Source organism: Pelobates fuscus, chromosome 9 (genome assembly GCF_036172605.1).
Source record: "Pelobates fuscus isolate aPelFus1 chromosome 9, aPelFus1.pri, whole genome shotgun sequence".
Taxonomy (NCBI): domain Eukaryota; kingdom Metazoa; phylum Chordata; class Amphibia; order Anura; family Pelobatidae; genus Pelobates; species Pelobates fuscus.
Window position 1 is genome coordinate 141,265,312 of NC_086325.1, and position 13,034 is coordinate 141,278,345.

Genomic DNA, 13,034 nt, shown 5'->3' on the forward strand with positions numbered 1-13,034 from the left:
TTGGCGACCCCACTAGCACACTCAGCCCAGCAGCCAGCACACACAATGACTTATTATATACATATTGCTAATCTATACAAATGTGCTTAGAATAGGCATTCAGATTTTCCCCCCTCAAGAAAGAGAAAAAAGAAAGTCACTTCAAACGAATGTAATAGCAAAATCTGAAGCAAATGACAGCAAGCGAATAAAACAAATATATATATATATATATATATATATTTAAATGAATCTTCTTCACTCTTTTAAGGTCTCCAAGTAACTCTGGAATTCCAAGACTTAATGTCAAAATGCTTAAAATATGTACGTATGCACCACCCTATAACAGCTATTGAGCATAGTGCGGCCATAGAATGGCAACAGGCAGGAGATATAAACCTTTTACTTGTAACCCATCACCAATCAAAGTGTTAGGGATGCGGCAAGCTCACTGCAAAGCAAAGCACTAGGCATGCCGCTGACAGTGAAAGGGTTAAGATATGCATGTGCTTCCAGTTTTGATAGCACAATGTATTGATGGATAGTGTTTTCACTATACGGTTATAGAGCCATCCATTAAGCAGTATTTACAGTAGAATGACAAAAGGTATTAAATCAACCAGTTGTCATACATAGATAAGATTTGCAGCGTTTGCTGTGATGATAGTGCTTTCAGTGGGGATGCCATAATTCTAACTGTGTACATCTCAATACCAAAAAATTGTGAATGTGATCTCTCTACCTGCGGAGTGGTAAAGAGGAAGACAGTCATACATCACGTCATCAGACCGCATTCCAAAACCATAAAACACCAGTGCTGCCATTCTGAAATATCTGCAAGGAAAGTGCATGTCACCAGGGGGGCTCCATGTGCTCAAACAACAAGGTCGGGGGAAGATGTGGGCCTGATGGTACTCACCTACTGTGCACGACGATAGCCGCTTTTGGTAGTCCAGTTGTACCGGATGTGTAAATATAAAATAATTTATCTGGAAAGGAGGAATTTAGGATAACAATTAAATGAAAATAAAGTCTCAAATATTAGTGCAAATTTAGAAGAAATCTTTTAAAGCATGATCTGTTTTCCATAAAACTGGTGGGTCAGTTTGGTGTACCTTAAAGGAAGACTCTAAGCACCATAACCACTACAGCCCACTGTCTTGGTTATGGTGCCAAGAGTGCCATGGTGGGCTCCCTGAGGAAGTAGTCAAACTGTTTAATACCTTGCAGTCTGCTGAATCTCCTGCAAGGAACTCTTGTTAGCTGCACTCAGTAAAGTCATGATGTGCAAGGCTGGCTAATTGGCCCAGCCTTACACAGCCGAGCTTAGTTCAGTGGTCGGGATTCCAGCAGTAGATGGAGCGACAGACACCTCCTGGGAGTCAGGTAAATTGCCAAACCATTCTTCAAATGGCTTGACTAATTACTGTAGGACGGTACCATACCACTACAGAAAACTGCTGTTCTTATGATGCTTGCGGCATTCCTTTAAAGAGCTGAAAGATTTTAATAGGAGCACCACAGAACCTTATATATTTTGCTTCTTTGGTAAAAGAAGTAAGATCACTGATCATTTGCTGGGGTGTGCATGGATAGGGTTCATGTGTGCCTCCAGTTTAAATATCGCTTAGGCTGGACTGAATGCAGCAAAGTAAATCTCAAGATGCACACATGTTTTCAACCATGTAGGTGGTATCTTTATTAATTTGTTTTCGTCTATTAGATGAGCAGATAATAAAATCATACGATAACACATTTCTGTATGCAGCGAATTTCTGCTTTTTTTCCCCACTTTCGTCTTCTAAGTAGTTTAAAGGAACACGGTCTACTTCCCTGCCGTTCTCCACCTATGGGATGGAATAAGTTTAACCCTATCAGAAGAATGCCCTTACCTGACCCAAGACAACACAGCTGACATCATTACAATAGAATGCATGGCATGAAAACCAGCGCGACCTTTGTGAATATGCCCTTAAGCCAATGTTCACATTTTCTAGAGATTAAAAATTATTGAGTCTTGAGATCAGATTTTGACGTTAGCCTGTCTTGAGCATGATGGGGACTAACCACTTAGTCGACGCAATAATGGTAACGTTTATTTATTTATTTTGTTAATCAAAGTGGCAGACTTACGGTCTCACAGCGTGTGACCCTTTTCAACTGGAACACTGTACCTGTAAATCCCCTTCCAGGGTCCTTGGGTGGAAGCCGTGATGCACTCTGCAGTAGGGGCGCCAGGAACTCTGTCCTGGAGGGAACAATTGCTGGGTCACATTCGCCATAGCAGTAGAGACGCACGGATTTCCCCATCATGGAGGAGACGTCAGACATTGCTGGGAACACAGAATGTTTATACAATTAACACTAAATCAAAAAACCAAACACAATACAAAGCCACAAAGAAAAAAATATGTGTATGCCCAATAAATATATAGTAAAGGGTTGTACACATCCCCTGGTGCAGAAGGGTCATCAGGCAGACAAAAACTAAGTATATGAAAGTCCACACTTAGTATTGTGGAAAAAGAGTATTGTTTGTATTTTACATATGTTCTATGTACTTCCTAAGAATACATAATATTTAGAGTACGTTTGGGTGTTTCTCATTTAAAGTGGGAACCGTGCACAATTCCAATAAAAAATAAAAAAAATATAAACATTAGGGAAAAAATTTAAAATAAAAATCTCCAGTTCAGCTATTTTCACCTAACTTTTGAAAATGACCTGTCAAATCCACAATTTCTGATTTAGTAAATAAGCAAGCCCCTTTCTGCTGATGCCATGCTACTCCTACATGGTAGGTATAAATAAAACGTAATTATCTCATGTGTCTTCCTGTCCTGAAAAAGACCAGAATGGCACTTGCCAATCAATAAAAGTGAATAATTTAGAATGGAACGCTCACATTTGAGATATAAATAAAATAAAAATAATTGTTTCGATTATTTAATTTACATCGTATATCTAGCCGTCCTGGCACAACCAGAGCATACCATGTAAAGTAAAATGTATAAAACTAAATAAACAGGTAACAGTATCTAAAATTGTATGAAATACCTATGGGCAGCTATATACTAAACCAGAGGGCCTAAAGGTAAACACAGGTAATGATTAAAAAACAAATATAGTGTGAGCACTCCTATAGGGGAATGAATGAGTAAAATAATCTTACACATGATAAAGATAACATCTAATAGTACCACCAGATAAAAGACACATCAACTCAAAGCAGTAAAAATTGTCAGTCATACATAGATACAAATCTGCACAGTGGCTAAGTTGCAATGCCATAAGGACAACTCCATCAAAGCCGGTGTAACTAGATGTATCAAATGTAGGTGTAATATAAAATCAGATTATACACCATAAAAACAAAAAATACAATGTAAAAATGTTTTATATATAAATATATATAAAAAGGGAATGTTCACTAAACAGTGAACAGGAAATAAATAAAACTATAATAAAACTGTTTGAAAAAAAACGACAGAAAAATCTATACAAAATATCACAGAAAAACAATACCATACTAAAACTAGCATATATCAGACAAAGTCAGCAGTGGATCACATAGGTGTCCTGTGCCCGTGGGAGCCCCCTCCACCAATCCAAGGGATGCTGATGTAGCAGATAAAAATACAAAAGGAGGTTGTCAGAATTGGAGATCTTAGCGAGCTCTACCCAGTATATGGTATATAACACTGATGAAAAAAATATAAAAAACACTGTACCATACAGGAGGTGTATGTCTGGGGAGCACAAACAGCTGAGATATCGTGGTGTGCCCCGGCCGGTATCTTCAAAAAAGGCTGCGGCTGCCTTAATGGAGCGTTGTCAAATAATCTGGTTTCAAACAGCCAGTCTACGCATTTCGGCCTTTTCAGGGACTTTATCAAGACTTATTACCATGTAAAGTAACACAACAACCATAGCCGTCTGTTGCTTTTGGATTAGTATGCGCTCATCATTTGTTTGCATTCCTGCAACTGTACAGAGCTATGGATTATGTAGGCGCTATATAAATACTTAATAGTAATAATGGTGCCGTTAGACATGCCAATGCTATTGAGAGAATCCCCGACATCATAATCAGGGTCATTCACTAAAGTGAGAATTTCAAATTTAAGGTCAAAATAGCCTAAATGGAAAAAAATTAATTAATAAGCAACTGAAAAACTTAACATAGTACATAGTTGTCCAGGTTGAAAAAAGCCTAAAGTCCATTAAGTTTATCCTTGAAACCAATTCAGTAAGGGCAGTTGATCCAACAAACTCACTTTACATTGCTTGAGCAATTTAGTGAAGGGCATCATATATAAATAGTGAAGAAAAAAAAATTCACTTGTTTAATGGCAAAAAAAAAAAAAAAAAAAAAAAAAACACACGCTCTCAAAAGGTTAAGCATAAGTGACCAGAATTTGACCGATCACCTCCTCACCTTGGGACATCTCCTTCCCGAACACCACAGCTTTGGAGTTTGAAACGCTGAAGCAGTGCTCCAGGGCATCGAGACGCAAGTTGAAGTTGATGAGAGCGGCCTCCACTCCGATTTTTGCCATGCCCAGCCACAGACCCACGTACTCGTTGCAGTTTTCCATAAACAGCCCTATCACATCCCCAGAGCGATACCCTTCAGCATGAAGGAAGTTAGCCACCGCATTGGAGAAGTCATCAAGCTCTTTGAATGTCCACGTTGCATCCGAGCCTTCGAAGATGAGCGCGGTTTTGTTTGGGTGGCGTTTCACGCATTCCTTGAATATCCTGGGGATTGTGCTCTTCTCTCGCAGGTGCTTTTTGACTTGCAATTTCACCCTTAACAGCGTCATGGCACCACTGCAATAAAACAAGTGTGCATATTTAACATCTAGTTCCTTCAGCTGCTAATACACAAAGGCTTAAAATTAAAAAAAAAAAAAAAACATGATCAAACGAAAAAGGTGCATATCTAGCCAAAAAACAGCTTTAACCGCAATTTAAATTTCCTCCCCACATATTTTCATGACAAGAGTTCCACATCTGGTCAGTTTGTGATTAAAAATGTTTTTATTTGAGACAAGTACACTGCAATACGCAAGCGGAGGGGGTTGGGGGGGGGGGGGTGAATAAGTTGGCTAATTTGACAAACAAAAAAAAGGCACATTTATTTTTAATTTTAAGGCATATATTCATGTAAACACCTAATTGTAGAGAACTGAACACAGAAATGTAAGCAAAAAGTGCTTATTTGGAAAATAGTTTGACTATTTTATCTTAAATTATGCAAAAAAAATTCCAATTAACTACAATCTGGTGTTTAGTGAATACCCATTGTACAGCGCTACGGAATCTGCTGGCGCTATATAAATAAATAAAATAATAATAATAAACCCTGGAAGGAAGCAGACTTTAAAAGAGTTGCCAACGTTGATCTGATTTTATTGAGAGAGAGGTCTGGCTTGGAGTGCACTGTGTGAGATTATCTATAAACTATCTGGATTCTTGGTCTTTCATTTCTATACAGCCTTGGACAGAGTTCAGCTTTTATCAGCTATTAGAACCAGGAACATAGAATAACAACAACTGGTGTATTATAACTGCAAGGTACGAAAGAGGGCAATGATCTGAAAGTTCTAAGACTCAGGTGCAATGACAGCTCTCTGAAATAAAACAGTTTTAGAGATCAGAGGCAACATTAATTTCCAATATCTTCTGTCATCATCAGCACTGGGAGGTGGGGGGTTACGATTTGTATAAAGACATCTAAATGGTCTTTTTTTTTTTACGTGAACAAAATGGATTGCATTTGTCAATTATGTACTCAAAATGATGAGTTTTTAATTCTCTTTTAAAGACTTTTTTTCCTCATATGGCAGATGATGCGAGATACAAGATGGTAGCCAAGTGTAGTTTAATAAATGGAACCAAAACATTCTGCATATTTGCTCCTAATTTGATAGATAATATGCGACATAAAAAAAAAAAAAAAAAAAAAAAAAAAATGAGATGACGTCTTTACTTTTATCACACAGGGATGTATTTGAAAAGGAATGTTTTTATATGTAAAAGCACACATTAATTGTGTTGCAAGTGCACAATGTTTGTCACAGAAACACTTTATAAAGTCTTTAATTATTATTATTACTGGCATTTACAAAGTTCCAACATATCCCACAGCGCTGTACAATTGGGGGAAAAGACAATACAATATACACAGACCGATATACAAAGGGTTGGGTTTATTTCCAAAGGTTGAAACTGCAGAGAATGGACAAGAAAATTGCAAATTTGAGACCAAATTCTTAAAATTTGCAGGTTTATGAATCACCCAGATTGAGTTGGAACAAACTGGTAGCTGTATATGTTAACACAAAGAAAAAGCACCGCGCTTACAGCAGCAGTAGCTTAGTATCCAACAGCTTAAAATACATAGTAAAAACAAGCCTTAATCCCCAATTGCCTTCACGTGGCTGGTGAGCTTATATATTCAAATGGCCATTGGAATAAAACTAAAGAGCCTCCATTTTGTTTAAATGCACATGGGGATTTAGGCCAGAGCGCAGGTAACGTTCTCTTTGTTTTTACTATGGATTTTAAGCTGTTGGATACTAAGCTACTGCTGCTGTAAGCGCGGTGCTTTATCTTTGTGTTTGTATATGAATTTTGTATCACACAGCTATGTTACATTGCTGCCAGGCTCCCCACGATTGTCTTATTAAGACTTTATAAGTATGTAGGGGCAGCACCCCTTCCTGTCTCATCAGAGAAATTTACCTTTTAGCTGATACCAGCAAGGTGATTTGTATGTTTTATAGCCCTAGTTAGGGTTAATAAGTATGTAGGGGGTTATAAAACACCCCTTCAGATGTTTACACTTTGTCTGATACCAGCAAAGTTTATTGTATGTGTAGAAGCCCTATAAAGGGTTAAATGTGAAAGGGTTTATAAAATACCCCTTCCTGTCTTACCGGAGATTCTTGGATGATATCAGCATATCTAATGGCTAGTGTAGGAACTCACCTATTGATGTGGCTGGTGAGCTTATATATTCAAATGGCCATTGGAATAAAACTAAAGAGCCTCCATTTTGTTTAAATGTACACGGGGATTTAAGGTGTAAATGTTAGCCGGGCTGGCTAATGTGAATTCTGTGCAAATTTGGCATCTGACGGCAGCACGCAAAACATGCAGGTGCCAGATAGCCAATGGAGGCATGACCCCCACCATGCCCTCTGGCAAAGGATTGGGCTGCAGGGAGTACTTGGCCTTGGCACTGGAAAGGAGGTACGTTTTAGCAGCTTGCTTATTTTCGGGTTTTTTAAAGGGGGGAAGGGGTCATTATAGGAAGGGTTACTCGGACCAAAAATGGAAGTAAGGAGTAACCCGTATTTAAGGCTCACACAGCAGAATGCAGAATTGATTATTCAGCGTCCAGCTAAACATGGACTGGCAATCCCAACATATGGTCCTACCAAATAGCCAGCTGAGGATCATAATAAAACGGTGAGAGGGTGATGAACAGGGAGGAGAGATTGAGCAGGTTTTCAAGGACACGTCTCTATGCTAAAAGACAAGTGCTGCATTGGGTATGTAGCATTCTGATTGCTGCAAGCAGAAAACCTAAATCATGACAATTTATATTCGATCTCTCCTTCGCTGAAAAAACAAACAAACCGCATTTGGTTTATAAATTCCAAAGTAGGGGTGACAGAAAGGCAGATCTCCAGACCTTTTAAAAACTACAATGTCCATGATGCTCTGACATTCTAAAGCAGGGATGCCCAAAAGTTAGGGCCCCCGATGTTGTAGAACTACAACTCCCATGATGCTTTGCATGCCTTTAGAATGCTTCAGAATGATAAAGCATCATGGAAGCTGTAGTTTTAGAACATCTGGGAATCTACCTTTTGGGCACCCCTGTTCTAAAGGATGGCAAAGCATCATGGGAGCTACAGAATCTGAGGATGTATAGTTTGGGCACTCATGCTTTAAAGGCTGCAGGGCAGTCCTTTTCCCCTTCGATCTGCCAGTATCTAAAAGTGATGTGTATCCAGAAAAACCGGATGGGTAAGACCAACCCTAGCAATGAGATTACATTAAAAGAGAATTGGGCCGCCCTCGTTGAATTTCACTGATAAAAAGAGATTTCCGTCGAGGACAGCTGGAGAGATTTCTCCTGACAAGCCAACAATGTACTGGGTTTCTGCAAAATTTCAAATTCCCCTGCATCACAATGGTTTCCTGCATCTTCCCTGCAGAGTACAAACAATTCTCTCCACCTCCGATTTCCGAAAACAGCAGAACAGGTTTTTTTCATCCGAGCCCTGCCTTGGAGCCGCTCCAGCAAATTACGGATGCTCAAAACGGGGAGGCTGGCTCTCGTGTTGCAGAGAAGGGGTGGAATAATGCACAGCCAAGCAGGCATTCTATTCATACAACCAGAGGGTACAATGACTGGCTATGATAAGGTCACTTGTGAGACTGCTGCATGTTTTAACCCTTTCAGACACACTGCCGAGCAAGTGCATGTGAAGTTAGCGCTTAAGAACCTGCATTGGGGATGTATGTCAAAGGAACTGAAAACCTGAAATCTTAAAAAAAAAAAAAAAAAGATATAATCATCTGTTCGTTATGCTTGCAAACATATAAGCGAATCTTTAGATTGTAAGCTCTTTTGGCCAGGGCCTTCTTCGCCATGTTCCAGCATTCCTGTTTTGTAAGAATTAAACATTTGTCTTGTTTACCTTTTGTACAGCGTAGCAGAATATGTTGGTGCTATATAAAGGATTGTAATTGTCAAGATTAGTTCATATTCTATACAACAAGACCGTGCTTGGTTTTACTGCAGTAAAGACTGTACATGCATGTGCGGTGAGCACACGCATAAGCAGCAACCTACCCCAAAAATCCCACAACCCTCAATGTTCAATGCATCAAAGGCAGGTTAATTTACTAAAGAGCCGAGATTTAAAAGTGAATTTCAAATTTAAGGCCAAAAAAGTCGAACTGATAATTTACCGAGGTTAGCCTAAATTTTGTAATTCACTTTGAACTCCTGGCAATTCTAACTTTTGTGAACAATCCTGACAACGAACGAAACTAGAATTGGTCAAAGAGAGATGGCCAGCTGTTCGAAAGCTCCCACAATGCTCTGCTTTAATGTTGTCAAAGCATCAACTGTATTGAAGTTCTACAACAGCTGCAAATCTATCTTTATCCCCCCACTGAATATATTCTTGTCAGTCATTTAGGGCATTTATCCAGTTTTCGTCGGCATCAACACAGTTGCTAAAATTTTAATTAAAATAGATTGAAATCATAAACGTTGCTTTTGTAAAAAAAAAAAAACTAATTCTATTAGAAAAAGAGTATTTCATAAAGATAGAATCTTTAGAAAATACTCATTATGATTGGCATTTCATTGAAACTTCAAAACAGTCAAGAGATATACTGAGACGAAATAGGGACTACTTTGTCTAGGTATACATTTCCTGCGCCTGACACTTCTGGACACTGGGTGGAGCTTCGCCGTGCAGAAGTGTCAATCTCCCCCCAGCCATCACCAGTGACGGCTGCAGGTAACTGGCTTTATCTTGCAGGATCATATTTAGATCTCAATGCTGTACTCTCGCACATGCGCGACATTTCAGCAGTGACTTTTGCTCCTGCCACTTGAACAGGCCCTGCAGGAAGAAGATGGCGGCAACCGTGAGGGACAGGTTCAGGTAAGCAGAGCTCACCTTTCCCTGCCCCCTCACTCACCTCCCCGCGGACCTCCAGCGTTGATGCCACCGTTGGGGTCTTTGCAAATTCTGCAAAGTGCGCCGATGGTGACAGTTCCTCTTTAACCTACAGTTAATATTATTTCAACGCAACACAACTCATCATGTAGCAAATAAATGCCTCTGGCAGCAATGACTAAATCGGACATTCAAAATGCTTGAACTACGTTTCTCATGATGTTCAGCCAACTTCGAGGCTGTCAAAGGATCATGGGAAATGCAGTTAAAGGAAATCTGTGGTTCCAAGCATAGCCATTCCCACCCTAGAGTTTCAAATAATATTTATTCGCTATGCAATACTTAATAAAAGCTTGCTTTTAAATAACATCAAAAAAAATTATATTATTTGTAATTCAAGACAATTATAATCTGCTTAGTTTGAAAAGAATGTTGAAGCTGAACAGTTAAGGAAAATGTTTAAACTCACTGCAAGTCTCGGCGTATGGTCTTGCAAAATATCTTCATGAATTTCCATCCTCCGGACCCAAGGTAAAATATTAGTACAGCTCCGATGGTCTGGAACCAAGGTAGGCCCACAACTGCCCGGAGGACCAGCAGCAGGGAAGCACAGCTCGCGGCCCGTAGCATCCTTCTGGCAGGGGAACAGCAAATGTCAGATAACGAAATGGGACTTCAACCTTTACCTGATCAAACATCCCCCTCCCTCAGAGTCTCGCCCACACACGTGTTCACCACAACCCAAACAGGCGTCCCTACTCAATTAGAAAGGCAATCCATGTCTGTATCTCCATTTTCTAGGAAATAAAGAGGCACATGCATATTAACCAGTCAGAATTAATGTCAGCTTACTCATTTTAACAGTACTTTAAATATTACATTCAAAGCACCATCGCAACTACAGCTAATTATAGTGGTTAAGATGCAATAAAAATAAGTTTAAAAAAAAAACACAGATGCTTCTGAGATAAAGGATGAGATTTACCTCAACATTATTAGCAGAAATTTGGATGCTACTCATTCTCTCTATGTGCTGGCGTTGACAGCCAGATCCTGTCTGCTGGTAGAGCCTTGTTGGTTTTTGTTTGTCAAACCACTTGCAAAAGGTTTAAAAAAAGTCATGGAGCTGAACGACTCCTTACACCATTATCCACTATAATGAACTTTAGTGATGGTTCGAGTGTCCTTTTCAACCAGGAACCTCAAACTCTGCCCATCCCAGATGTTGAGGACCTACAACTCGCGGAATTCTTTGCAATAGATGGCCAGAGAATAATGGGAATTTTAAATGGCTACTTTAAAGTAATACAAACAAAATAAATACAGTGGACCCTCGTAACTCGAACGACCTTCGGTAAATTGCAAAAATTAAAAGTCGTTCGACTACTTTGGCCTTGAATCTGAAATTCACTTTAAATTCTCCAGTTAGTTAATAACCCGGTTTGTCTTTTCAGCTGAAGCACAAGAAGAAATTTGTTTCCATTTTTTTGTTTTGTTGCAGCCGTTCGACGATAGCTTGCACCCAACGCATGCAATTTTACATGAATATATATTGTCGCAGCTACAACAAAATACAGAAATGGAAGATGGGAAAAACACGCAAAATTGTATAATTAATGGTCATTCTCATACAATCCTTAGTAGGTATTGCTTGTAGAACAAGCTTGGCAAACAAAAGGCACACACAAAATCACATGAGTGGTAATAATAGCTATTGCCACTTCTGAGGTAGGGGATGATCAGCAATATATTCATATCATATGCCAATGAAAATAAAAAAACACTTAATTGAATCAAGTGTGATATCGTCACATGACACTGCACTGTTTTTTTTTTGGTGCAAATCTGGTTTAGGATAAAGACCAGCTGTTGTGGACTCCCATAACTCATGGCCAACTGTTTGGCTGGCTGAGCATCATGAGCTGACAACAGCTTTAGTGCCTAAGGCTAGCCATCACAGATCGGGCTCCAGCCCTGCACAAAAAGCAATATTTGTGTAACAAGACAAATTGAACTTTATTATGCCTGCACCAGCCTTAGACACAAGATCAGAGTAAGTTTATATTTCTGGAATGAGGTTTAACATTAAATTCTATGAAACAAGCACAAGGTAACCAGCAATCTATCTAAAGCAAGCAAACAACAACAACAAAAGGGTAGTTTATTAATTTTAAACTGGGAACTTGAAATAAAATGAATAAATGGAGGGGGGAACAGGCTTATTTGTCCATTGACATCAGTGTCCAAGAGTTTGGAACGAATGTTCTTATCTTAATTTTTATGGTGTAAGAATGAAACAAGTACTGTACGTTTTGAACCTTTTTTTTTTGGACAAAAAGGGGGGTGGGGGGAATAGTTTTATCTAATTGTGCCCTATACACAACCTGGGCACCTCTGAATTAGGGGTTCACTTATGCAGTGACTGAGAACCGAACTGAGCATTTTAGACGAAAGCCAAATTTTGTAATTCCGTTGTCAATTCAACAAAGTTGAGGTTTATTCACTGAATATTAAGTTGTAGTGAACCAAAACAGCCGATTTGGGAAAATTCTCCATTGCAGCTCATCTAGTTTAGCCTTAAAGGTTTACGCCGAGCATCATAACCGCTTTAGTGAGTTGAAGTGGTTATAGTGCCTGGAATCTGCATGTGCAAGGTTTTCCTATAAAACATAGCACATACAGAGATTAACCCCTCTGCTGCTGGAGATATAACTCCACCCCCGGCTGCATCACTGGAGCGTCAGTCAGCCAGCCAGCCAGCCAGCCATATTTGTATGCACCAAATTGCAATCATTGGCTGAGAGTGGTCAGCTGACGCTCGCAGCCAATGAATGGACGGCAGGATTGACATCCAGCCCTGTAGAAACCGAATGCACAAACAGCCATAAAGGAGACCCGATTAGAGAGCAAACCATTGCAAAACAGTTTGTCCCATTAACGGGAAACAGATCCATGATACTCTTGGCACCATAACCACTGTAAGGGGCTGTGGTGGTTATGGTGCATGGAGTAGCCCTTTTATTCCGTTTTCAGTTCACTACAATGTTTTGATTAACGAACAAACTCCAGCTACTATATTTAACCCCTTAGACTATGGGAAGCCATTCAAATATTTTTATTAACACGGGATATCGAAATAAATAAATAAATATGGATCTGAACTTACGGTACTAAGCAACTGCCAAAAACGAGTGAAAGACATTTTTTTCTCAATGGATAACAGATCCTTATTATAAGGTCGTACACTTTGAGTGGGGAAAATTCCTGGTTAATGAGCAAATAGTCCTTGCACAATCTGGCACTGTGTGTTTTATGATCACGCTGCAAAATGTCCATACA

General features: G+C 39.4%; 1 protein-coding gene across 1 annotated transcript in view; it reads right to left on the reverse strand.

The window, feature by feature from the left end:
- The window catches only part of LOC134573109 (long-chain fatty acid transport protein 4-like), a 33,531-nt gene that overhangs the window by 12,920 nt on the left and 7,577 nt on the right, over window positions 1-13,034 (reverse strand). The window contains exons 2-6 of the mRNA XM_063432587.1: window positions 10,165-10,329; window positions 4,418-4,812; window positions 2,154-2,312; window positions 899-968; window positions 722-813 (exon numbers count right to left, since the gene is read on the reverse strand). Of these exons, the coding sequence (XP_063288657.1) occupies window positions 722-813; window positions 899-968; window positions 2,154-2,312; window positions 4,418-4,812; window positions 10,165-10,325 (877 nt within the window). The 5' untranslated portion in view covers window positions 10,326-10,329. The remainder of the gene's footprint in view (window positions 1-721; window positions 814-898; window positions 969-2,153; window positions 2,313-4,417; window positions 4,813-10,164; window positions 10,330-13,034) is intronic.